This window comes from Hirundo rustica, chromosome 5, assembly GCF_015227805.2.
Source record: "Hirundo rustica isolate bHirRus1 chromosome 5, bHirRus1.pri.v3, whole genome shotgun sequence".
NCBI lineage: Eukaryota > Metazoa > Chordata > Aves > Passeriformes > Hirundinidae > Hirundo > Hirundo rustica.
Genome location: NC_053454.1, coordinates 11,713,215 through 11,740,327, shown reverse-complemented (window position 1 = coordinate 11,740,327; position 27,113 = coordinate 11,713,215). Strand labels below are relative to the sequence as shown.

Sequence of the window (27,113 nt, the reverse complement as noted above, 5' to 3'; positions counted from 1 at the left end):
TTGTTGGAGGGATTTAAAAGTGGCAGGGTTTTTCAATGAAAGGCTGACCTGCACTTTTTCCAGTGTAAAAACATCCTGTCAAGGTCTGTGAATTTTTTTCCCATGTGAATAATTCCTATTCCATAGGAATAATTAATATCTGACTTCACTGACCAACATAACAAACAATAATTGCCCAGACTGTCCCTAAACAAAGGATTAAAGCTCAATTTCCCAAAAATGCACCCAAAATCTTAACTGCAAGCTTAACCAAAACACGTGACACATTTCTTTTTTATTTTCAAACTGTTTGGAAGTTTCTTCTTGCCTGAAATAGTCTATTGTATTAGGATGCTACATGCCAAATACATCACCACAATATGAATAATCTGTGCTCCTTTTTCATTTAACAGTCAGAATTCAGTTGACTAAACTCCAGCCCATAGTGCCATGTAGGGTGTACAAGCTAACATGAAATAACTGCCTAGGACTTCCAGGTGGCTACCTATACCCTCAGCCAGGATGCCTGAAGGGCTTTAACTGGGATAAAGTGACATTTAGGCAACTGAATCGATCTTAGAATCCTTATATTTTCCAGAATTTGTTTCTATTTTTTTTCTAAAGCTATATCCATCCAACCTATTCAAAATGAATTTGAAAATATTTGTAGACTTCTACAAACGTACAAATGTACAAAATGTTTTTCCAGCTAGCTGAAATTACATATTTCTTCTTTGCAGCTTACCAGTAAAGGAGGGCAAAAATAATTTCAGGGTTAACTGAAAAGCCTTTATAAAAGCTACTTCCAGAAGATTATTCAGTAATTAAAAATCTTTCCATAAAACATTTTATTTTGGTGGAAAACATAAACCTGTATCAAGAGAAAGAACCACCTGAATATCAAAAACGGTTTAATTAAACAGAATTTCTATGATATAAACACATTTCAATGAGACTTCTATCCAGTGACCGAAAGATTTCCTGGATTTTGGGGACACATATTTGGGCCACATGCATCCATTAAAGACTTTGACTTTAATCCACACCATCTGTCCACAGTGTCATTTTGCCTGTCCAAATCCAGCAGTCAGGGCTACAAGGCATGAAATCAGGGCAAAAAGGCCAAATGCTGGAAACACTGCAGACTCCTCCAAGACCTTTCATCAAGGCCACCTGAAAATGAGTTTGGCTAAAGAGAGCCGAACAAGAGCCCTCCTAAACAAAAAAGGGCAGTGTTTATATTGCCCATGCAGAGCCCGGACTCTGGATGATTCTGCAGACAGATGGTCTACCTTGCACAACATCTGCTCCCCTTTAAGTTTCCAGTGGCTGGAGAGGCTCTACACGTGCTTCAAATCTATTCCCAATACTAATAATGGGTGTTTCTGCAGCCAGAACACTCCCCCCCAAGGAAGATGTTTTTCTCCATTCCATTTACATACATACCATTAATTTGCAATGCTGCTTTCCCTGCATTTTGTCCCCAACTTCTTGCTTAAGGTGGCCCAATTCTGAGAGAGCCTGCATCAAACGAGTTTTGGTTTCTTCACACCTTGTTTCAGCAAAACCAAGTTCTCTGTACCACTTCTGAGCCTAACAGGAAGAACAAAAATTGCTGAGTATAATTAGTCCAGCAGTGGTATCCTTTTCCAATACCAGCTTACAACCACAGATTTGAGGCTGCTCTCTACATCACAGCTTTTGAATTGTTATAAATTGATTAAAATAAATGAAGTTATACAATACACTATAATCTTATAAGACATTAATGCAACTCTAGAAGTATATCCTATCGAGTATCTCACTGGAGCTATGCCAAAAATAATATTTGAATTTATTTCTAAATGTGAAGGTACCATGAATACTCTTTTAAAAAGCAGTGGTTTATGCACACATGATTTCAGAGATTACATCTTTGAATGCCCACAGAGCAAAGTGAAAGCACGTTTTTTTTTAGATGGGCAGGGGGAAAAGGTTTTCTTGAGGAATGTGTCCTGGTTTCAGCTGGGACAGAGTAAATTTTCTCCCTATTAGCTGGCACAATGCATTGTATAATTCAGTATGAGAATCAAAACAAAAATGCCAAAAAATTAGGAACACAAAGAAGGAGAAAAAAAGCCCTCCATATGTCTACCTTTTCATTTTTTTTCTTGGCTGCCTTTCTTCCACTTACACACACTAACTGTAGTTTTGAAAACAAAAGCAAACCCAAACCAAAAACCACAAACAAGCCCCTGAACAGCTCAGCTGGTTGCCTGACAGCAAGCTCTTTGATTTATATGATTATTTATATATTATTTTTTCTCCTTTCTGAAAGCAAAAATTTCACATTATTTTAAGTAAACGGAGGGAAGCATTGGAGTGCACAACTTCCTTATAACACACAAAAGAATTATAAGGGCCCAAGTTAATCAGATTTTACACAAGAAAGAAAAATAAAACTTTATGTTCAAAATACAAGGTCAGAAGTCCTTGTCTAACCATCCAACAGTCATCTCAATCCATCTCTTCATTCCAGTGGCCTCACTTGAAAGCTGGGAAGTCAAAGGACAATAATTTCATACAACCACCACAAAAACCCTGTTGCTATTTTTCTTTTACATACTCAGCACACCTGGGGCTGCCAATGGTTTGTGCACAGGGCATGTGAGTGATGCCTGTTACAACCCCATAATTACATATTTGCCATAAAAACAATACATTCTGCTTCAATGTGCATGGAGTGGAGACTGCCTCATGAAAAACAGGAATGAAAAATAGGAATGTGAATATCTAGCGCATCAGGAAAGGCATAGCACTGAAAACTTCCCCAGATGGTGTTAAAAGTGCAGCTTTACCTCACACAGACACAGAACTACCCATCCACACAAGTCCCCAGGTAGGTGGTGCTGGACTTGGTGTTTGCTACACAGCCGTGGAGAGAAGGGGCAGCACGCCTGGCAATGCCCCTGGGTACAGCAAACCTCTGTGCCAGGCTGCACATGATCTGGCTTCTCATTCAAAAACTGCTTTCAATTCAGCTTTGCAGTAACCCTCAGTGCCTCCACTGCCTTCTCCTTCTCCTTATTCCCAGTGATGTGGAGGGAAGCAGCTGCCCAGAGATGGCCAGAGTAAGCAGATTGCTGTGTGTGACTTTTTCAGGGCACTCAGACTCTGCCACAGTGTGCTGCATCAAGCTTCACTTGATGTTCTGGCCAACCAAGTGTGACTGTGCCATTCATCACTCAAAGATCAGAGGAACATTTTGGCTCTGCAGATCAGAGACTTCCCTGTTTTGTAGAAGTGTTAGAGCCTGGCAGAAAGAAGACAGCCATATAAGAATACACAAGAAAAAACAAAACTGCTCCCCAGAAGTACATCAGAGTAGAAGGTTACCTCTTTTTTTGATTTTTCTAATTCCTTTTGCTGTATTTTTAGTTCCTCTTCTGCCTTTCTGACTCGCTCTTTCATCATACTGTAGCTCTCAAACATGCTCTCCTGGATGGACGAAAGACATGATGACTCCTCTCATCTGTACCAAATGGCACACAGTCGTTTAGAGAACAATATGTGGTTTCCTCCTAAACTACTACAAAAAACTTGCATAAAATCAAGGTACTACATTTAAGTATTTCCCTGTTGACTATTCTCAAGTGAAGCAGTAATTCTGCATTTATAAATACATAGTAATCTCCACAGAAATTCACCGCGGTGTAAGATACACACCTACAGAGGAAAAACATGGATGAAAAATACAATACAAATAAAGATCCTGTCTTTAGAGATACATTTCAATAAAAAAAAAAAAAAAAGATCAGACCAAATCAGAATAAAAATTAGTAAATTAACATGTCCACACTTTTCAACAAGACATGATTTTTTCACTATTATGAAAAGTTTCCTTCTGTAAGGAGAACTTGTGGTAGAATAAAAGCTTCTTGTAAAAGCTTTTACTCTTGCAACAACATAAATAATTGTTTTAAAAGCCTGAACAGTGCAGTCTTTTAAATATTATTTTTCACTTTGTAGCTTGCTGTATCATTTTAACATTCTCTAATACAATATTTAAAAAATGCCTTTTGCCCTCTATTTCAAAGTTAACTTTAGCACCTCAGCTCATGTCAGATGTTACAGTTTCTCCATCACAAATTCATCTTTGCCCTCCAAATGACATTTGTATCTCCCTTTCTTTAGAAGATGCTGCTTGATAACATTCCTTACTGTTATTATTTACCTTTTTCTCAGGGGAATAATCTGAAGGATCTATAGCCAGAACTCCCTGATCTTCAGTTTGTGTTACACTACAGTATGCTGTTTCAACTTTCTTTGGCTTAAGACCAGGTTGTTGATTTTCTTCTTTTAGTTTTACTACATTTTTCTTTGTTCCTATACTTTTCTCTTTTCTCAGCTCTTCATAGGTGAAACCCAAAGAAGACATTAATTCTTTTAAATTTTTATTTTCTAAAATAAAATTTGCATTTGCTTTCTGAAATTCATCAAGCTGATCTGAAGTTTCTTGCTTAATTCTGTCTATCTCTCTTTTCAGTACACCTTTTTCCTCCTGCAAGTCAGAAATGGTTTGATAACATTTAGTTTTGCAGTCTTGGAGTTCAGAAACTAAGGTTCTATATTTATCTCGCTCACACTTTATCTCTGCCAAATGTCCCAACAAAGTTTCTTTTTCATTTTCTGAAAGAGCTATTCTTTGTAAATGTCTCTTTCGCTCTTGTATTAATTCATTACATTTTGCTACATAGTTCTCCTTGTCTTGTAATAATCTAGCCATTTCTTTGAAGCATCTGCTGCTTTCTTCTTTCAGGTCAGAAAGCAGCTGGAAATACCTCAATTTCCTTCCATTCAGGGATAGAATGCTCCCACAAAGTTTATTTGAGGCAACTGACAATGAGCCTTTTTCAGAATTCCTATTTTTCTCTTCAACATATGAGGGATTCTTAGAAAAATTTGCAACTAAAAATGCTCCTGGGGTCATGGTGCTTTCTTCTGTAAAGTTATTATAACATCCACCTGCAATTTCTTTCTCGTTAAGTAAGTCTTGGAATGAAACCATGTTAGCTTCATCTACTGCTAAAACATATTGAAAATATGCATCCATCTCCTCTTCCAGGGCACACATCATCTGAGCATATCTGTCATTCTCCTGTTGTAATATAAAGACTTTTTTGGAGTAATTCTTATTCTCTTGCATCAGCAGAAATATCCTCTGAGAACACGCAGCCACTGCTTTTTCCAGTAGAGATATTTTCACATTACATTCACTTCCAGCTTCCAGGGGTGGCAGATGACAGAAGCACTCATAAAAACTGTTCCCTAGCTGGAATAGTTTGCTTAAGCACCCAGACCTCTCTTGCAGAGGAAACAGAAAGTTTAGTGGACACCTCTCTCTATCTGATGAAAAAAAATTCTGAGAGTATGCATGTTGCATGTTTTTAGCAGCTATTTTTTGACATGAGAAATTCTCATTTGGTTCACATAGTTTCAAGGTCTGCTCTTTCCTTTTTTTCAGGCCAATACTGCTGGAGGGGCTTGTTAGATGAGTTGGTTTCTGAGCCTGCTTTCTTTTCTCTTCCATTTCAATTATGTACTCTCCATTACATCTGCTATTCACATCAGGGGCACAGTTTACTGAAATATTTTCTTCTTTCTCCATTCGTTCAGGACTCTCTTCAACACACTTTTTAAAGTCTTTAAAATCAACAGATAAACTCTGAGCATCCTGCATGCTATGGAGACTCTCTTTGGCTTCCACTCCTTGCTTCTCAGGACTGAATAATACAGTTTTGTAAGAAACTTCAGAACTTTCCCCAAGATCACAGGTCACGTGTTGTTGTTGGGCTTTGTCATTCTTTATTTCTTGTCTTTTAGCTCCCCTTGTAAAGATTTTTTTGTGATACTTTTCATCATCAACATCTTTATCCAGACATTTGTTTTCACTTACACTTTTTGGCAGAATTTGCTTGTTTCTCCAATGTTTTTCCCTGTTGCATTCTTCTAGAGGTGTTGTAAAAATTTCAGCCACAGTGGAAGGCAACTTTCCATGAAGAAGTTCAGTAGCTCTGTCATAAAATCCTCCTTTTGCAACAATGCCAAGGCCATCAGACCAAAGATTAGTATTTGTCTCACAGAAACTCAGATTTCTCTCTTTCTTCTCAGTGGTGAAAGCTGTTATGTTGCATCTTCCAGGTTCAAACAAGGTCAGTTGGAGCTTCTTCCTCATTAAGATTTCAACCACAGAAGCAGGGAATGTCTGGAATGTCTTCACTGGTAGAGTTATAGTGTGTTTCTTCAAGAGAAAAAAGGTTTCTCCATCTTTGGTTTCCTTACTTGTCTCATCATTGGGTAACTTCTCAGAACAAGGGGGAAGCAGTCCTGCTGCATGATGCCTTGGAGTACACCTGAGCAAAGTGAAACTATCCTCTAGAGTATTTGCCCTCTGTGCTCCAAGGGTGACCTGATGATAGCAAATGAGAAATGTTTCAAACTGAAAAATACATGCTAAAGTACATTACTAATCACAATTTGTTTTTTCCTTCATCCATAAAATATATGATTACAGACTGATGAAGAAAAAATATTTCCACACAAAAGGTTTTCAAATTATTTAAAGACTTGCAATGAGAGTAATGTTACAAATTAGGTATGAGTAAGTCAACCATTTTCTTAGTGCACACCTGTATTCACCTTGTAAAGCATCTGCAGTAGCTATGATTTAAAGCTACTTTTATATTCACTTTTAAACACACCAACTCTTCATTTTCTCTCCAATTTCACATACTCCCTGCACACAGAGATAGCAAGGGCAGCAGTAACTTTTCTTCTCACCTGCTCAGTCTCAGCTAGACCAGCAACATTTACAAAGGCACTGGAACTGCATTCCAAAACTGGTACAAGTTCTCCTGGTAGCTCCTCCATCTGCTTTAATCCATCACAACCACAGGCTGGTGCTTCTGTTATGGTAAAGCACTGGACAAATGTAATGTCACTCCCAGACAGTTACACAAAAAACAAACCCAAAACCATCCGAGCAGAGCTTTTGAAGAGAAAAATATTTTAGTGAGAGTATGCTCAAAATTACCTTCTCCACAAGCAGCATACATCACCACTGATACAGACACAAGCATGATGTTAAACATGAAATGAGCTTCATAAAAACCCCATAAATATTAAGGTCTAAAACAAAGTGTATTTGGGGCTCACAGTTCCCAAAGCACTTAGAAATGGAAAAAACAATTCATTACAGTGGGCAGGTGAAAACTTATGGATGAAATTACTCAGTGCTGGTCTGCATTTACACACACTGAAATTTGCTGTAAAATTCCAATTAACTTATGCTGGAAGAGTTTACCTGATATAATCCGCCAAGAAAAGAACTTTCACGTTGTTTGGTCTGAAGACCAGAAATCTGTCTGCTGCATGGCATTTCCAAATACTATACTTCATCCAGGACATACAAAGTCCTCACCTCTGTAGTTTCTTGAAAGTTCTAGGATTTTCTGTGAAAGCTCATATCTGAATAGTGGCAGACAGTTATCATTTCACCTTCCCAAGATACATTTTACAGATTGGGAGGATTTTCAAAGGATTTACCTCTTCTAAGTCATACGCACCCCATGAATTAAATCATCTTCACTTTAATGGCACAGAAATGAAAGCAAAAACACAGATTTCTTTGCATACCAGACTCTTTATCGTGTAGCTGCACAAGTGGAGTTTGAGTAGCTCTGCTTCTGAGTGAATCCAAGACTGGTCTCCATTTCAGATTCTGAACTTCATCTTGAATTAGATCTCCATTCTTAATGGGAAAAGGGAGAAAAGGAGGAAAAAACTCCACATGTTGTATACATAGTGTCTGTGATATGAAAAACAGGCATATAAACTTCCTTTGCTAGTTTACGTTTAAAAAGACCCATTATTTCATTAGAACTGCTATGGTTTCATACAATTTTCTTATTTCAACATTTCCCAGTAAATGATGTAATTGTAAACTGTCCTCTAGTTTTTTCCTTCATACTTTACAAAACATTAAGGAAGAAAATCTGAGTCACAAGCATGTAATGTCAGATCACAGGTGGAACAGTGACAAAATTATATGGTCATCAACAAAGATAAAAGAAAGTCCAATCAAGTAGGGAGTAAGACTAGTAGTTCAGTGCCCAACTACAAAGACAATTGTTCCTAAGTTGGAAGAACTCAAAGAGGAGTAATCATTCCGAACAAAAATTTTGTTTTTCCATTGATAACTTAACTGCAAATTTCATATTCTGTTCTTGACATTTATCTTGAGTCCCTGATTGAATTTGAAAATTTTGACACTTCCTGATGGAAAGCAGATACCCCTATTGCTTGATAACAGCAGATCACATCTCACATGCCCTGTGCTCATTTTCAGTGAACAGAAGAATAAGATTTGATTGTCTCAACAAAACACATCATTGAGACAGTAACCAAAACAGCTACACCACAGAAACCAACACAGGAACTTTTGTCTTCCTGCACTGCTCTGCAGCAAACGTCAGCAGAAAATAAACCTGGTCCCTTTGCACTGAGCTGCAATTTTAAAATTACATGTGGATGGGAAAGGCAATGACTTTTCTGACTCACTAGGAATGGAGCTTTCAGTTCCTAGTGAGTCAGAAAAGGCTGGTGATTTTCCACAGGATCACCAATGAAGGTAATTTTTATTTCAACCCAAGTCAGCTGCCTCATTGTGCTCTATCAAAAGATCTTGACTGGGAGGCACAACTTCAGTGGAAACCACAACACTTCCAGGATTTCCTCCCTTATTTTCTCAATAATATCGACTAATAGAATGGTTTAGGTTGAAATGTACCTTAAAGGTTATCTAGTTTCAACCCCCCTGCCATGAGCAGGGACACCTTCCACTAGACCAGGCTGCTGAGGGCCCATCCAACCTGGTCTTGGACACGCCCAGGGGTAGGGCATCCACAACCTCTGTGGGCAACCTGTTTGAAGCTAATGCCAATTCCTTGAAACACAACCATTCCTCTCCTGCACTTCTTCATTTATTCCTTTGCAGATATCAACTACTGATTGATAGGTGGGTACTGTCAAAAGAAAGTTACACAAAATGATGTGTAAGATCCAATGCTCTCAGGTGGCAGAACATCACACTGAGAAATCAAGACCTCAGCTGTGACATGAAAGCAGGAAGATGCATCACTTTGTTTTTTCATACTTTTCCCCTCACCTTTAACAGACTCCCAAACGCTCACATCTAGAAACTGGTAAGTCAACACACAGCCACACGTAACAAGCTGCTTTTTCAGTGTATGTTCATTTCTCATTCAGGCATATACTGCAACTGGAATATTGCAAACAGGAAGCTGATACTGAGTTTGGAAATTCAAATTTTCTACAAGATTTACGTGACTACACTCCACCTGAAGATGCAGTTCACCCCTTGGTGCTCAGACTAATTGCATCTTGTATTGCACACAATTTCTCATTTTTATAGCTGCTGATGGAGTACGATGAGCTCAAATAGGATTTTTCTTGTAACTATTCTGGCTTAAATATTACAAGACTGAGGTGATGAGACTGAGAAATTCTATTTTAATACATGCTGGTAAAACTCCAGATAAGGGGGAAAACCCTCTTCAGTTTTACAGAAAAACACCAGATGTCTCCCTCCTCCTTTTATCATAGATATTGATTTTTTTCCTTGCTATCTCAAGTCATTTTTTACTAGAAAAAATACAAGTGTACTTGTCGTACCAAAATAGGAGGAAGAGACAACCAGAAATGCAGAAGGCACAAGATCTGGTGTTGCTGATGCTATACAAAGCATTTAAAAAACATTATCCACTCTGCAGCAGAGTAAAGTAAACACAAATTATGGCCTGTTCATTTATACCAAAGACTGGGTAACTGAGACTCTAACCTCCTATGGCACCAGAAATGTAAATTAATATTTAGAAAAGAAATGGTTAGAAAACTTCATGTAGAGTAAAAAACAGACTTTCATTAGAGTATAGGCTTTCATTAGAATACAGCATAGAAAGATTCCTCTTTCTTGAAGACTTCTTGGATTGGTCTTAGGCAGTTACAGAGTTGTGTATCCTGCTTCCACATCTTTAAATAACTTGACTTTTTTTCTCCTTTTCTCAATTTTATCAAGCCAATAGTAATTCTTCACTACTTCTTCTCTGGCTCTGAAAGCCCTTACTCCTCTTGATTTTAGCTGTGCAGTGCCCCCATAGTGCATTTCTTTGTTGTATCTGTTTACAACCCAGTGCAAGTCCCTCAAGAAGTATCTTAACAGATTTTTAAACCATATTCTTCATTCCCAAGGAAAAGTGAATATAGGTATAGTAGCTATAGCAATGGCTCAGAGTAAGCAGCTGGTCCTTCTGCCAGCTCAGGGCAGCTACACAGGTGAGGTGCAGCTTTTGAGATCTCCATAGAGGTCACCCATGCGCTGCTGGTTACTGCAGGATTATCTCACCACTCTCTCACAGAGACAACCTCCTGGAGCTCACTGCCTTGGGAGTGTAGAAATGCTAATGGTACAAAACCACCAGGCCTGCAAAAGTGCATTCAACTATGAGGTTAAAAAATTTGTCCTATAGCTTTATGGCTACTAGATGCTCTCTAGCTTCTCCCAGTTCTGGAAGTGCTCACAGTCTGACCTCCAATATAAAAGGGTTTTATTCATGCCCATTACCTCTTGGTTATTCGCAGCTAAAATTGGGAGAGTTCTTGGGATATCAGGTCACAATCTGAATGAGTGTGAAGCATAGCTGATCTCACGTTATAAATAAAGTCTCAATAAAAAACCCCTGCACCTCAGTGCACAAAGAATAAAACGTTGTTTGAGTCCACTCTGTGAAAAGAATTGTTCCTTGTCAGCAAAATGAATTGGCAGAAGCTGAATGCCATATTACAGCATGAGCAGAGCTTTCCCATGCAGTGCTGGAGTGAAGTGCTTGAAGCAGACAAGTCCTATTCAGTGTGTTCAGGGCACATCACAATGCTAGAGACACAAGCCATTGACCACTGCAGCTCGCTCCTAGTCATGAACGCCGCATCCATCTTCCCTTGTTCACCATCATCCAGAAAATCCCACAGACATCATTTATTGTCAAGAGTGCTTTTGCTCCAGCATTTGGGCATGAATAACACGCAAAAACTCATCCAACCATATGTGTCCTCCTCAACTGAATGGTGTCCACAAGGCAGGTCTCAGAAGCTCTTCTGGGCTCTGCTTTTAATGTCAACTGAGACCTTTTGCCATGAGCACATCACTTCAAAGGTTAAGGAAAAATGTGCACCTAATAAAAGCTCTGATGCAAAGAAGCTCCAACTACTGATTCTACTGGGTGTGAAGAGACACTGGGAAGTATTAATGAATAAACAATAATAAGAAAAAATAATCAGGCAGGATAAAGCCTCATACTTGCACCTTGACTGTACCTCTAATGACAGGTGTAATCCAGGGTGACGCAAAAATAAAAACTAATGATATTTTGCATTATTTTTACTTACCAGTTGACTTACCAGGTTAACACTGTTTTCCTTATCCAACAATCTTGTAAGTTCTGAGTCGTTTTCTTTCTTCTTTTTCAATTTCAGAGTACCTTGATCTTTTAAAGTTCTGTTTTCATCTAAAAGCTCTTCCACTTTTTCCTGTAGTCTGATTTCAGATAATTTTAAACTATAGACATGGTGGTGAGATTCTTCCAATTTTGTTCTGAGAAAGTCTTCAGTGTTCTGAGAGCACTGCAGTTCAGCCAGCAGGTCTGCCTGTTCTCTTCTAGTGTCCTCTTCTTTTTCCCTCAAGAACTTCAGTTTTTGCTGAAATTCCTTGAGGTGGCTTTTCACATCATGCTCCACATTTTCAATACAAGTCTTCCACTCTATTTCTTCCCCACCAGGGTGTTTATAGCCCTGAGTCCCACCGCACACTGACTGCAGCTTCTGCTGGAGGTGCTGCACCATTCCCTCTTCCATCTCAGATGTCAAAAGAGCAATATGGGCATTAAGATCTAGGACTTGCTTTTCCAGCCTAGATACCTCACCCTGAAGGCAACAGTCCCTTTTCCTCAGCACTGCTGTCTGTTGTCTCTGCCTTTGTTTGTAGTGCTCAAAATATTCTGACTGGCTTTTTATTTCATCCTCTTTTGTCTTCAGCTGCTCCTGAAGCCAACGCAATTTTTCCTTGTGCTTCTTCTCTGACTTCTTTTGGTTTTCAACCTATCATTTCAGTGAGATGTACAGTTAACATCTTAATATGAAAGTTCTTGTTCCCTTAAAATTTTTCTTTATTTAGTGATCATTCTGCCCTCATTTTCTGAAAACTCAGGAATGACATAAGTAGAATTTTTTTTAAGCCAGTAAAGTACTGCATTTAGCACAACAATAACCTGCATGTTTTTATCATTTCAGCCATGACCAAAACATCTCAGTAGGAAACAAACAAAACAAACTCATCCACATCTGCTACTGCACAACATACAGGAATTTTTTAGACACGTTTTTGTATGTTCTACAGTACATGTTAAACCAAAATAAATCTTAGAACTGTAATTAATGTATTCGTATACAGTAACAGATCCTTAACACTGACAGCACTCTAGCACTGGGTGATTCAGGCAGAGGAGCTGTGGTTCTGTCATAGGAAACAGGACACACTTTCCAGAGCCTGGGATTTTTCCCTTTGCTCTTCACCATACCTGTCATCTGTCAGCTGCTCTTAAGAGACTCCTGAAAAAGGAGAAAGGAACAGATGTCTTTTGAAACAGTTTGAGAGAGACTTTGGTATTTTCCTTTGCACTACGGTGTGTTTGAACACAGAGACTTAGAGGTGAAAGATGCCAATGAAAGGCAGGAGAGGCTTTCATGAGTCCCCTACTGCCCTTGCTTTGAGCAGACGAAGAGCCACCAGTATCACAGGGACATTGCAGCCACTTGGAAGCAAGACTGAAGGCACAGAGACATGAAGGAATGACTTTTGTTTTTTCAAGGACTTCTTTAGATCAGTCATTTTGATTGTCAATATTTTCCTGTCTGAGGCATTCACTGGCAAGGACTGGTCAGATGGAACACTAGGCTGCAAAGTCATGTAGATGTGGGCTAACTGTTTTTTTGTTGTTGTTAAATCTTGATGGGAGTATATGTCTAAGCTTCCCGAGTCTTGAAAAATACACTTCACTTTTAATTACAAAAGCAGAAACTATTCTTCATTCTCGTGAATCTTGCCACACAGTACTAGTGTCCTGTTAAGAGTATTCAAATATGACATAAAATGCTGGGAAAATGAAAGTGTATCTTATGATAAACAGAATCGAAAGAAATTGTTTCACTGAAGACTATTCCTGAAAAACTTTCATTCCTTCTCCATTTTGATGAATCCATGAATGAGCAAACTAGGTAAAAATGCCTGTTGTATGGGGCTAGAAAGATAAAGTCTGACCTAAGGAGTACACTGAGTGGGTCCTAGGGAGAAAGGAAGAAGGGGGAGCATAAATTTGATCAAGGGCTTGAATGAGAAAAATAACAGCAGTGCTGTCAAAAATAACAGAGAAATAGAAATCTGGGAGGAAAAAAAATCCAAATATTCTTCTGAATTCTTTGGTTGTAGAAAAAGAGAAAGGCTGACATCATTTAATGCTTAAAAACAGGTCACTGGAGATGAGCTTGACTTAAATTAATGCCACAAAGAGGAAATAAACTAGGTAATTCGCAACTATATCCCCTCACCAAGTTGATCAGGTCCTCCTGAATGTCTCGCAGTTTCCCTTTAATGCGCACATTGGCATTTTCAACCTGGTCCAGCTTCGCATAAAGTCGATCAATCATCACAAGAAGTGTTTTGTGTGACAGCTCCAGCTCTTTCATCCTGTGATAGGGAAAATGAACATTTCTGCTAAGTAAATACCACAGTACAGTTCCAGATGGATAAGCAGTCACAAGCAATGCATCAATTATCTTTATTTTTGTATTTGTCACCCAAAAATATCATAGTTACAAAGTTCTGATCACTAATATAACAAACACTTTATTCTTAAAAAGCCTGCTGGGGTTTGTACATTGTGCTGGAGAGTGTCAAAATTGTTAAATCTAACACCTTTCTGCTGGCTTAATAAGAATACCATAAGCAAAGACATTTACAAGATTTTTGTTCAGTGGAGGTTGGCATGCTATATGAAGTAACAGCTTACCATAAAGACGACCACAACACTTCATCTCTGCATGTACCTGATCATAGGATTATGGTAGGTTCACAGTCAGCGAATTCAATTTTTTGTGACAGTAAATGCTTCCCATCGAAATTAACATTATGGGCAACCTACAAGTACCTATGTTTTAGGGGCTGAAGTGAAAATATCTTACTTGTAACATGCCTTCAGCTGGTACTAAAACTGCCTACAGTGCAGAATGGCATTGATTTTGTCCACAAAGGTGGGTTTTGACAAAATACAGGTTTGCTTTGCCTGTTGTTAGTCAAATGGTAGTATCAAATTATGAAGTGTGATATGACAATCTGTTAAAAAGATTAATTATTTTGAAAAAAAAAAGCCCATTATTAAATATTTCTGACATAATTCCTTGATGAATTCAAATCAATTAAAATTATACAAATAATTGTTTTAATGCCATTTATATTTCCTATGCTTTTTAACTTGACATTCTTTAGAACAGTGCTGTTGTTGACTATCAAAACCTAATTATTCTAGTCAAATGTATAATTAATGCTTGATGGCACCTTCATCTACTGTAATGATTAGCATTAACACACTAAATTGGATGAAGCTTTCTGAAACAAGGAACTTTTTTTACAACACGAAATTCCAAAATAATTCCTATTTTAAAAGGAAAGGAATTTACTTTACAAACAGAATTTACACCATATGAATATTTAAGAATGAAACATCCTGAGAAAGCTGCCTGGTTATTTGCAACAATATGTTAGACCATGCTGTAAATCTTATTATTATTAAATAATAATTCTTAAAAAAATGATTATTGCATTTCTATTCTGACAGCTACACGAAACACACTTGCATCTTCTCCAACACTCTAAAAACACAGAAAGTTTTTCTTTTTGCCAGGTCTGCATGTATCATCTGACAACCAGTACACAGGGCAAAGAGTATGTTTGTCACATAACAATAAATTTTAGTGTGAAGTCCCCTTCCATTTACCTGTTTCTCAGGATGGAATCTGACTCCACGTAGTCCTCTAGAACACCTTTCAGTTTTTGCTCTGACTTTTCCAGCTCTTTTATTTTGAGGTTCAAATTCTCTTCTCCAGCACTGTTAACTTTTTCATCAGGAGTGCCTGCATCTTCTAATTCCTGGAAAACCCAGGAAGTAGCAATTTTAACACTGAAATTCAGGATAGCAAATCCTTCATTACTGGGCATTCTAATACAGTAACAAAATTCCTCTTCTCTTCCAGATGAAGGATCCATGATGAAAAAAAGCCCAAATTAGGTTCTCAGTGTACTACAGTCTAAGCATGCAATAAGAGAGTCTAAGCCTCTGATGATCAAATGAACAGTCCTTCTTGATTCTGTACACATTTATTATTTATGAGAAAGTCTCATCTCATTAGCCCCATTAGCACAAATGAAGGGAGTTGCTGTTCACAACATGAGATCCCCATAAAAGATTCAGTTAGACTAATTAATAAAGGAATTAGGCATCAAAGTTTTTAAATAGAATAATTTTCTACTAAATATGGGAGTTCATAAAACTGAGTGTGTTTATTTTGGATAAATGTATTACATTATTATTGTTTCAAGACAGAAGACTAAAAAAAGATATTTCCTATTCAAAAGGAGTTCTATAACTATTTCAGAGAAAACATTCCATTTATTTGATTGGTATTTTGGAATTCTGCGTGCAGTATTTTACTTATATCTACTTCACCTCTGACAGGTCATGAAACAATAGCTGAAAGAAATTTTCAAATTTGGGCTTTAGAGGGCAAGCTAAGGTTAGTTCTTTTCTTCTGCCTCTTTTAGCCATAGATCTAAAAATTCTTCAGAAACTCACTTCAGTAAGTATAGTCTTGTAACTGTGTCCTGGTTTCTGCTGAGACAGGGATAATTTTCTCCTTAGAAGCTGGCACAGCGCTGTGTTTTGGATTTAGGATGAGAATAGTGTTGATAACACTCTGATGTTTTGGCTACTGCTCAGTAGTGCTCACCCCTCATCAAGGACTCTTCATGGCTCATGTCTGCCAGTGAGGAGCTGCACCAGGAGCTGGGAGGGAGCACAGCTGGGACAGCTGATCCAAACTGTCCAAAGGGATTTTCCACACCACAGAGCTTCATGCTCACTATATAAATGGAAGGGAATCACCCAGAAAGGGGCTGATCACTATTCAGGAACTGGCTGGCCATTGCTCAGCAGGTGGTGGGAAACTAGTGCAAAGCACACTTGATTGTCTTCAGTCCTGTTAAATTCTCTCTCTCTCTTTCCTTATAATTACAATTATTAGCATTATCATATTATTATGGTAATATTTTGTCTCAATTATTAAACTGTTTGTGTCTCCAACCCAAGAGATCCACCTTTTCTCTCTTTCTGATTCTCCTTGCCACTGGTGGAGGGAGGGTGAGGGACCAAGGGAGTGTCTGCATGGTGCCTGGCTGTCAGCTGGGTTAAACCTCAACCAGCTGGCATCTGTGAAGTGCCTTTGATTTTGCTACATTTGTGTGGATTTGGAATTGGATCTGTAACTGGAATTCAACCATCCAGTTTGGATTTATTACCAGGAAAATAATGCAATTCCTTTTTTTTTTTTTTTTTTTTTTTTTTTTTTTGGTAGACAAATGCTGAATATACCATGCAAAGAAGATAAATGTATCTTTCTTGATACTGAGGAGAAGAAAATGGCGCAAAATCAGTGCAAAAGAATATAAAAGCCAGTTCTCTTTATCACTTCATGTTTTGATGTTTTGTTATGTGCTGTTCATAGGTTCAGTCAATCGCCTAAAATCTTACAATTTTGGTCAATTGTATCAACTCACTGGCCTTATGCCAGCCACACAAGGACCTAGAGCTGAAATGATTCAGCCACTCCTCAAGCCCTTAAAAAGCCATGATACTTAAAAGGGCAAATAGAAATCAAAGAATAAATCCATGTAGACAACACAGTTCACACCTCTTTGTGATACCAAGCCCATCCCCTTCTCAGAGACCATGCATCCCTGAGACACGTTAACATAATTATGGCTCTTCCCTGGATCGTACAATTTCCCAAATGGAACATTATCTTCAATTTAGAGTTCCTTGAGACATCAGTATTTTGTCTGTACTTATTTGTAAATAGAATAGACACCCTGTTCTGTGGCAATGGCTGTCCCTGAACAGCACTGCAAAAGGCATATATAGTAACAGTAACAGAACATTGTTACTTTTCTCATTAATAATTTACAGTGGATGCCACATTAATACCATTTGCAACTGTAGCATGAAACCAGGAAAGCTCTTACGACTAACACAAGCAATGAGAAACTTAGTTTTCTTCTTCACTTATACAGCTGGGACAGACGGTTTGAAAGCTGTGCCACAAAAATGGAAAATCAGGCCCAAATTCTGGGATTCAGTCCATACAAGATGGACTGAATCAAAGAATAATAGAATCACTAAGTCAAGTCCCACACTAAACCTTGTCTCCATGTGCCACATCCACACCTTTGAATATTTCCAGGGATGGTGATTCTACCAGCTCCCTGGACAGCCTGTTCCAAAGCCTGAACACCCTATTAACACACTGTACCCAGCTCTACAGTAAATACCAATATACAACAGATAGTAAGACTGCAATGATCTGTTTTCCAAAAGTACAAATCCTGCTAGCTCAGTGCAGAAAAAAACCCCATAAATGCAATGGAAAAGCTCAGCCCAATCAGCCAGTTTTCCTGAGAAAACTGTTACATGTAAATGACAATGTAATAACAAAACACACAATAAAATAAGGAAATGAAACTGTTCATACCTTCTCTGCTCTGTAAGACCCTCGCCCATCTGTGCAGTGTGCTTATCACGGCAGCCACACGCTCTGACCATCCCATGTTTGTGCTTGTAGCTCCATGTTCAAAAGAGTGATGAGCAAATCTGTGTCTATGAGAAGTGTTCTTTGCCAGGTGAATCCTTGTTCCTTCCTTGGCACCAGGTTTGATTACTCAAGTTATGTTTACCTCCCTTTGCAGTCCTTTGCTTCTGTGATGCCAGAACTCTCTCTTGAGGGAAAGCCTTATTTTTCCACATTCTGTCATCACACTGCTAAAAGCCTTAACTACAACACAAAAAAATTCCATTTGAAAATACATTCTCTAAATGCTTGTTCCTTTTCAACAATATACTGTGAGCAACACATTCTTTTGGGGATTGAGATTCCAGACTTTTCCAGGTAAATTGTGCTTTCTACCAGGGTTATTCTGACCCTGACATCAGCCAGCTTGATGCGTGTGACTGAATTAATCTTGTGGAGTGTCTCAGCTCCTTCTGCAGTTAAGTGCTCTTCTCCAGTGATTTTTTTGGGCAGAGTACTTCTCTTCAGAGCCTGATAATCATCTGAGAAAACAGGCTTCTTCTGAGGTCGGCTCCTGCACCTTCAACAGCTTTCTCTGTCCTTCCTTAGTTGTTCACTGCCTTATTTTTGTCAATCATAATTTCCACTTCATGTGATGTATTATTGTAACTAGCTTATTCATGTTGGAGATCAGTGCGTCCATGGGAGCAGATTTGTTTCTCTACTTTCTACACAAATATGATTTTCAAGAAAATGTGAGGGAGAAGAAAGTTATCTTCTAATATCGTGCTCTTAATGTTTTCATTTGCCCCAACATTTCAGAAATAATTAAAATTAACTATTTCTTCATATTGCCTTTCCATTTCTGAAGCGTTGATTTGCTTTTCTCTCTTTGAAGGAGTAATATTTTTTTATTTTCCAACCATTCTCTTAAAAAGATCTTTGCAACTCCCATTTTTTCAGTGTGTGCTTTACCCCAAATTTTTCTTGCAGTTCAGGTGGTCAATGACTGCTTATCTACCTCTGCTGGTTGAGGTAGTGCCATTTTTGCTTCCTGGTAGCAAATGACATTTTTTTATTTCACCTGAGAGGATGCCATGATTCCCAAATATTCATGTCCAACTACTTCTCTGCTTATCACATTTATCTACATGCCCATTTCTCCAAGTCCTTCTTTCTTCTTGAAGAGATAACTGAGCACAGCACATCATGCATTCTCTTTTCCTGACCTCTCAGGCCTCCATGGAATCTGTCATTTTCCCAGTGCTGTCTTTACAAGACATTGTCTTACTTTTCAAGAAACATTCAAAGAATCATTCTTCCCACACAGTTCTCACCCACTTTAAAGTTTTCATACTTCAATCTACCATCTTGCCTTTCTCCAAAACCCTTCCTTTCTGCACCTGTGGATTTCCAACTTAGGACTTTAATATGAATTTTACCACAGCAGGGTTGTAAATGTTTATTTGTTTCCAACTTTGAACAGTTTGCTTCCTGTCAGCTATTTACTATGGACAATTTAATGTCAAACACTTAGCTTTTTTAATATAGATATTAAAAAGGAGATCCTATGTTTCTTGGGTGAAATGCAAACCACATTTGTTGAAAGCATGCAGTATGGAGACAAAAATCTCAGTACTGTAAGAAAACCATTTGGTAGATAACAGTTCACATAGCAGCCAGTAATTGCACTTGTATTTTTTCTGCTGTTTGGTTGGTGTGAGAGTATAAGTTCTGTTTATATATTTTTTCAGTGTTTATGATGTGCTGGTCCTTATTTGATTGTGAAATCATTCCAGCTTGAAGCTGTATCTTTAAAAAAATCTCTAATTTTAAGTTCAAATATTTGGCAGCTTCAAGTATTATGCAAACTGCTTTATGAAAAAATGCACCAATTGAAAGCTGCTCAATAAAGATTTTCTGTATTTTTGCATGTGGACTCAGCTTTTCACTCCATAGGTTCTTTTAACAGCCTGTTAAAAAAACAAAACAAAACAAAACAAAAACAAAACCAACAACAACAAAACAACAACCGGGAAAAAAAAAACCAAAAAAACCCAAAAAAAACCAACCAAACAAACCAAAAAAAGCACACGAAGAAAGAGAAAAGGTCTGCTGAGTTTCACATATAAAACATTACTTTAGAAATACCTGTTGGTATCAAACCCAAAATTCACAGACAGCACAATGCCTTTACAAATGTTTTGTATTACCTTCAGAATAACTAGAACCAAAATTACTATCAGTAAATCACCTGGTTTGCCTTGAAATAGTTAACAGTGTTGAAAAGTCCAACTATAATTAAGTGTCTTAAAATTGGCTTTTCTGTGTTAGATTAATCAGAGACAGATTCACCTCTAGCAAGATGAATTAGAGGATGCCCTTCACACCAGCACCACAATGTGATGTGCACTCCTAGAAATGTCAAAACCTGAGTAGTTATGTGGCTACACAGTCATTACCACTGTGTTACCTCCTCAAAATGCTTGTCACCAAGCTTGAATTCAATTACTTAAGTACTAACTGTTAACAGGAAGAGTAGCACGTTACATCTGCACAACGCATTTTCTGGAGACTATTAATATTTGCAATTTCTTTTGATTTTTTTTTTTTTTCCTCTTTTAATCCAAGAGGAACCCAGAATACTATCAGGTAATATCAGCATGGAAATCTATAGCTCCCTTAATATACAGTATATAAAAAGTTCCCTTAATGTACAGTATATAAATATGTTTTAAATGGAATTTTTAAAATGCTGGTGATTTCACTGTTTATTGAATGCTTATAAAGCATCTGTACATTTGGTCAGTATATCTTTCAACATATTTAAAAACAAATATATGCATCCAGATGTTAGCAACTCTAACTGGGATGAGTATAAAAACCCTTGATAAAATTCCAAAGACAATAGTTTGGTGACTCTTTTAACATCATTCTTTCAAAGTTATCTTAACAAAAATAGCATTTATCTTATCTGATCTCACCCAAAAATTCACTTTAAACAGTGGAAAGGTGAATAGCTTACCACAAGGCTTCACCTTTCTTCAAACACCTCTCTATAAGCATATGCTTGGTTTTTTACAAAATAAAGGAAATTTCAGAAGAAATCCTTAAAGTACTGAAAAATATTGGCCAATTTCAACTACTGTTCCACTACTAACAACCAAAAGAAAGCTCCTGCACTTTTAAGAAAACAATGATAGCTGAGAATTACATTTCCTAAGTTTCATGGCCTCAAGGATCTGGAGGAAGTAAAATCAACTCCTTATTTTGCATGGGTGGTGATGATCACAGGACTTCTTAGAAAGCAAAACTTAAGCCAAATGTTTGCCATATCTCCACCCAGCATGACAGAAGGCAGAAGCCAACAGCAATAACTGAACTTTTCATGCTCTGCAAGAATGGAAAGCACTCACTGCAGTTATGGCAGTCAGTATCTTTGAATACAAAATCATTTTTCATTGAAAACTCAATTCCAGACTTTCTGCAGAAATCTAGGAAAGTATCCAAGTTGGACTTTATAAATGACTCTTCCTCTCTGCGCTGGTAAAAGCAGTATGCCCTTCCTCATGGTTTCAGGGTCTTATAGACAATCCCCAAAACACGGCAACATCTAGGAGTCAGTAATTCAGTACAAAGAAATATAAAGGATACCAACCACACGTCTCGGCTCAGTTGTGTCATCAAGGCCACAGAATGAATGCTAGTGAAAAAAACAAAAAAAGGAACAAAAACTATAACATAAGATCAAAAGAAAATGAGGAAAAAAGAAAAGAAAGAAGATGTAAGAGATGTAATATGAAATCCAGTGACATTTCAGCAGTTATTCTTACATCATTAACTGAGTTGATCTGAAAGAAAGACACAGTATGCCAATCTTACTCTAAAAAGCAGTAAAAAAATAAATCAGTATTTGAGGGCAGTTTTACAATAGCAAAATCTGTGGATTTTTAAACTTCATATATATTAGGCTTGGCTTTGTAATTCACTTGAAGAAGTACTTAAAATTACATATACTAAAGCTTTCCTGAATCAAGACAAGCCAAGGGCACAACCTAAATGCAACTGAAATAGCAGAGAATCAGCTCTGAGAAGAGAAGAATGTGTTTAAACAGCATTTGTTCCTAATATATCAACTCACAGATTAAAACTGAGATTTTATATCATTCTTCTGCACAGCCTCTAAGAAACTGGACGGTTTGATGAACAATCTGTAGGGCAGAAATATTGGTATCTTTATGTTCTGATTTGACAGAATATTACCCAAAACTTTAAAACTGAATCCAGTCCTAAAGGAAAATGAAAATTCATACTCATGACACAGTAACTGATTGCTCTTAGCTATCACCAGCAATGAGCTCAGCTATAAATGCTGCTGCTCCTTCAAAAGCATTAAGGCTTCTCTTCACAAGAAATTATTGTGCTCTGTTATCAGTAGCATGTAGGTGTCAGTCTGCCCATTTTAACACATTAAACCTTTAGAACAACGAGGTAAAATTATATCATTCATTGGTTCCCTGACAACACAATCTTCCTTTGGGCCATCAGAATGGGATTTAATCCCAGGGAAAAAAATAATTCAGATGTAATAGGGATAGAAGGAAGCCCTCCACCCATCCAGAACTGAAGGTTAATAGAAAGAGATGAAGCTTTTTTGAGGTCTCTTGCTAATGTAACATTAAAGCAAAGAGGATGTTAATCATTTTAACTCATTACCAGCTTTCTGCTAAGCTTGTGATTAAGCTCTTTCTTTCCCAGTGCTTTTCCGCATCCATCCGGCTGATGAACCAGCAGAGATAATGCTATTTTCCATTTCCAAAATTATCAGTCTGGCTGATCCTATATCTGCTTTGTAAAGTCTAATGGCAATGCCTTAAAGGCTTACATTTTGGCAATAGCAACATCTAGAGATGTTGATATTTTTAGAATAGGTTGATAAACAGTAATATTTGAAATAATTAATATGTACAAGTACTGTCTATCTCTCAACATTTCTCTGCTTTGAGGAGTTAAGTGTGGCACCTTAGACATTGGCTGCCAGGCAGGAACAGCTTCAGGTATAGAGGTGAACAGGGGCAGAAGAGGGCAAAGGCAGCAAAAGAGCCCTTTTAAAGGTGAATAGTGCCTGTGTTTCTCTTCTAGTGCAAACATGGACACTGCTCTCCCAAGGGACACAGACAGACCAGCCCCAGCCACGTCATTGTGGGGGTGACTAAAGCCATGATCAGCAACAGCACCAGACAGCCCAGCTCCTGCAGGCTCTTCTCCCGCCTCTTCCACAAACCCAGACGGTTATCACAGTCTGAAAAGTGCAGGACAAGGTACAGCTGAGGGGAGACAACTACTGTGGGAGCAGAAGGGGCCAAGGAAGATGCTGAGGGAGTTGGAGTAGTTGGAGAAGGGCAGCTGGGAGGACTGCCCTGAAAGCAGATGAAGGGATGCTGAGATCAGAGAAGGGTGAGGAAGAAACTGTTTCACACCCAGCGAGCTGCTCCCCGAAGCATCTCTCTGTTCTGCAACCCCCACAGAACCCTTTCAACTCCCTCCAGAGTCCTGCAAAAGCCTTCCTTTTGCCCTTTTACCCCGCTCCCAACCCAAGAGAAAAAAATAAAAAAACAATGACTGGAAACTCCACTAACATCTCCATTCAGCCCAGCAGCAGGTTTATGTAGGATTACATACCCATAAATGCTGAAGAAAATGAACCTGGGACCTGACTCAAGTTGGGGTCTAGGCACTGCTTCAGCAAAAGTAACATAACTAAAACACTCTGCTGGGGCTTTGAGAAAAACCCATTTTCAGTTTATTCTCTGCAGAGCAGCCTAAACTCCGCAGACCTGGGAAAAACCTGTGCCCACAGTCCAAGAACTTTGGGCCATCCCTTGCTTGGGAGCCACAGTGACAAATTCATTTGCTGTCTGAAGCCTTGATCAGAGATTCTTCTTCAAAAAAAAGAAAATTGGATCCACTATATTAACTTGTCTCTATATTAAAACAAGAAATACTCCTTAATTCTAGTGTTTCACAGGCACTTCCCTGATTTTGTTTTATTTTTCAGTACTTGAAAGTTTTGCAAAGCAATGCTATCCAAAGAAGAGGGCTGAGCTAATGGATTTTTTCAGAGACAAATCTTTGTTCTTTCTTGATTTAAACCACAGCAAATCCTTCTTCTAGTCTAGAGTCTCTCCAGACTCCTTGATTCCTTCCTGTAATTGACAGAAATCCTGGGTAGGAAATAATTTTGAGCAGATTAGGGACAGAGCTGCACTTCATGCAGCAATGACTCAAACTCAAATTTTATCTTGTCTTAAAATAGATTTTGTGATATTAGGTTAAGTACTATTAACATCAGTGGAACAGAGAAAAACAATTTTGTATGGAAAAAATTCCGTTGGTACTGCCCAGACATAAATTTACCTTTTCCTCAATTTCTTTCAGTTGCCTCTTCTGAAGTTCTATTTTATCTTCTAGATCTCGAATTCGCTGGAACAGAAAAAGTAAAATAGATACTATTATATCTAAGTATATGAGAAGTATATACTTGAAAAGTATATGAATCAAAAAGATAAGAAATAGGTTAAAAATAAAGAGAACAAATGCACATTATTAATGTAACATTTCCTTTACAGTTATACTAGGCATATCCATGGCAGGTTTTTCCACATTTCCATGAAACCATGGCATTGTAAACAAGCTGCATGTTCAGAACATCATATTTACTACCAGAAAGTCTACTCATCACCACTCATTAATCATAATTTTAACAGACACACAGACAATTCCATTTTGCACCAAAATTCCTTTTCTGCACAACTGCCAGCTTTTTCTCCTTACCTAGACAGTCAGCAGATTACACTACCACATTTCCTTTTAACTCTTTATTTTCTGTTCCTATTAGATATAACCATGCTTCTAGCATAGTCAGGCTATACCAGAGAAAAGAGAACACACAGATTTTCAGTTTATCACAAAGATACCATCCAGAGACTCAGCTCTGTCCTATTACCAGTCACCTCCCACCAGAGCCAGATGGAATGTTTCCTTCACTGTAACTCCTCATATTTTCAAGGACTTTTCTTGTTCAGTTTCACAAAGATTCTTCAAAAACATGACTGCTTCTGGGCCCACATATCTTATTATTTTCTGTATCACGTATCCCCTTTTTTCCTTTCTGTAAGTTACACTTCTTTTTTCTTTTTTTTTTTTTCTTTTGATGTTGGGTGTCTTATACAAGTTAGATGCATTTTATTACAATTGTTACAGATAAAGTAGGTTCTCAGTTATTTTTTCTATAGGCAGAAACCTGAAATCTACCAACAGTCACTGGTGATCAAGAAACAGCTTCATACAATGAGATTTTTTGGGGGGATTAACTACCCAATCTCAGCCTGGCCTACAGTAGCTAGGGGCGATAACAGTTCCTGAACTTGGAAAGACAAATTAGCATCTTCTCTAATGTGGATGGCATAGGTAAATAAAATCAATGCAGCTGCTGCTGCCTCACTCTCAAATTATTTTGTGGCTCTCAAATTGATGTGAACAATAGCATCTCTTTCAATGATGCTGGCAGTTGCTTACCTGCATTCAGCTCTAAGACCTCAAATAGGGGTAAATGCTCCACACTCATTATAGCCCAGATCCAGTGACCAGACTGGTTCAGAGAAACACAAAGTTTGGCTTGCAAAATTACAAACCTAACCTGTCACTATTCCAAAAATGAGGCACACACAGCCCTTCAGTTCACTTTTCCTACGGCATACACCTCCACACAAATACTGAAGACAGGCCACGAGCAAAAAAACTTTGTTACTATTGCTCCTGTTTCAAAATGGAAGATTTTGCTTAAAGACTGTTTTGAATATTACACATTCAGTGTAGGTCAATTAAAATCTACACTATATCATACTGCATTGCTCAAAGAGTTCCCCAGATAATACACAAACCAGCACAAACCAGATTTCCCTCATGTGACTTAAATGAATGCACCTTTGCTGACAATCACGAATGCCCCAAGCACAGATGTATTAATTTCACTTTTCCTCTATTGCATTTGAGTTGATTTATAGTTCATCTACTCCCTGTTCAAGGCAAGCCTATCTCTCAAGAGATCATCTTCATATACTGTATGTACCAGGAATGTTACAATCACTGTAAAAACACATGGGATGAGAAGTAGGCAGATAAAATCACCCCAAACATCTCTAACCCATCAGGCAGACTCCTGTTTCTCTCCTACTCTTTATAGTTATGCTGATTCCTACTTATAACCACATCCCAGAGCTGACTGACAAATTTCACCTCTCTGAGGTAAAATTTGACCGTAGTGAGACAAGTGGAGAGATGCAATTTTTTAAAATGCCATTTTCATGTTCAACATTTATCATTTATTTTAAAGGTATTTTTCAATAACTCCTGAGAGTGGGCTTTTAGGAGAAAAAGAAAAGAAAAGAAAAGAAAAGAAAAGAAAAGAAAAGAAAAGAAAAGAAAAGAAAAGAAAAGAAAAGAAAAGAAAAGAAAAGAAAAGAAAAGAAAAGAAAAGAAAAGAAAAGAAAAGAAAAGAAAAGAAAAGAAAAGAAAAGAAAAGAGCCACTGAACATCTGGTGGCTTTCTCACCTCAGGGTTTAGAACAAGTGTTCCTCTCTAAAAGAACAAGTTAATTAGGATAAGATGGCATTTTTAGGATTTGGGAATTCTGATAATCAAGTAAAAATCGAGATGTTATTATTCCCTTATGAATTTTTAACCTTTTTAATTTTTAATCTTCTCAAGATTATATAGCTATCCAGCTATTTTCCATTTTCCAATTCCTCCTGTAATAATTGTCAAATTTGGGGAGATGAAAGGTAAGAGAACAGTTTTAAGGTGCGGAAACATATACCTTCTTAAAAATCACTTAAAATACAAAGAAAACCTCCCAGCTGAAAGGGAATACACAAAGGATTGAATTTCTTAGCAGTGAAAATCTACAAAAAAACCTCAAAACAACTAGACTGCTAACAGTAAGGCAGATTGTGCTGGTTTTGGCTGGGGTCATTTTCTTCACACTGGCTGGTATGGGGCTGTGTTTTGGATTTGTGCTGAGCACAGGGTTGATAACACAGAGATGTTTTTATTATTGCTGAGCAGAGCTT

General features: G+C 37.8%; 3 protein-coding genes across 7 annotated transcripts in view; all 3 read right to left on the bottom strand.

Moving 5' to 3' along the window:
* C5H4orf50 (chromosome 5 C4orf50 homolog) overlaps positions 1-5,312 on the bottom strand; it is a 69,850-nt gene extending 64,538 nt beyond the window's left edge. For all 5 annotated transcript variants that reach the window (XM_058420517.1, XM_040063916.2, XM_040063917.2 and 2 more), the window contains exons 1-3: positions 4,193-5,312; positions 3,355-3,456; positions 1,426-1,572 (exon numbers count right to left, since the gene is read on the bottom strand). In XM_058420517.1, the coding sequence (XP_058276500.1) occupies positions 1,426-1,572; positions 3,355-3,456; positions 4,193-5,164 (1,221 nt within the window). In that variant the 5' untranslated portion in view covers positions 5,165-5,312. The remainder of the gene's footprint in view (positions 1-1,425; positions 1,573-3,354; positions 3,457-4,192) is intronic.
* On the bottom strand, positions 5,232-19,692 carry LOC131378553 (uncharacterized). The gene is made up of 8 exons (XM_058420624.1): positions 17,947-19,692; positions 15,141-15,292; positions 13,696-13,834; positions 11,494-12,189; positions 7,654-7,768; positions 6,799-6,923; positions 5,319-6,427; positions 5,232-5,241 (listed from the first exon to the last, which is right to left on the bottom strand). Exons 3-8 carry the CDS (start codon positions 13,831-13,833, stop codon positions 5,232-5,234), a joined length of 2,193 nt encoding a protein of 730 aa, XP_058276607.1. The 5' UTR covers position 13,834; positions 15,141-15,292; positions 17,947-19,692.
* Positions 19,693-19,730: 38 nt separating this feature from the next.
* Positions 19,731-27,113, bottom strand: part of JAKMIP1 (janus kinase and microtubule interacting protein 1) — a 144,403-nt gene continuing 137,020 nt past the window's right edge. Inside the window, exons 23-25 of the mRNA XM_040063920.2 lie at positions 24,400-24,465; positions 21,641-21,685; positions 19,731-19,955 (exon numbers count right to left, since the gene is read on the bottom strand). Of these exons, the coding sequence (XP_039919854.1) occupies positions 19,923-19,955; positions 21,641-21,685; positions 24,400-24,465 (144 nt within the window). The 3' untranslated portion in view covers positions 19,731-19,922. The remainder of the gene's footprint in view (positions 19,956-21,640; positions 21,686-24,399; positions 24,466-27,113) is intronic.

What these genes read in the sequence shown, in the direction of transcription:
- LOC131378553 (XM_058420624.1), bottom strand. Translation starts at nt 13,833, where the DNA reads ATGAAAGAGCTGGAGCTGTCACACAAAACACTTCTTGTGATGATTGAT. An exon ending in AGGAGGACCTGATCAACTTG is followed by an intron (nt 12,190 to 13,695) that starts GTGAGGGGATAT and finishes CTGAAATGATAG; the next exon opens with GTTGAAAACCAAAAGAAGTC. An exon ending in AGGAAAACAGTGTTAACCTG is followed by an intron (nt 7,769 to 11,493) that starts GTAAGTCAACTG and finishes TTTCCCATTAAG; the next exon opens with AATGGAGATCTAATTCAAGA.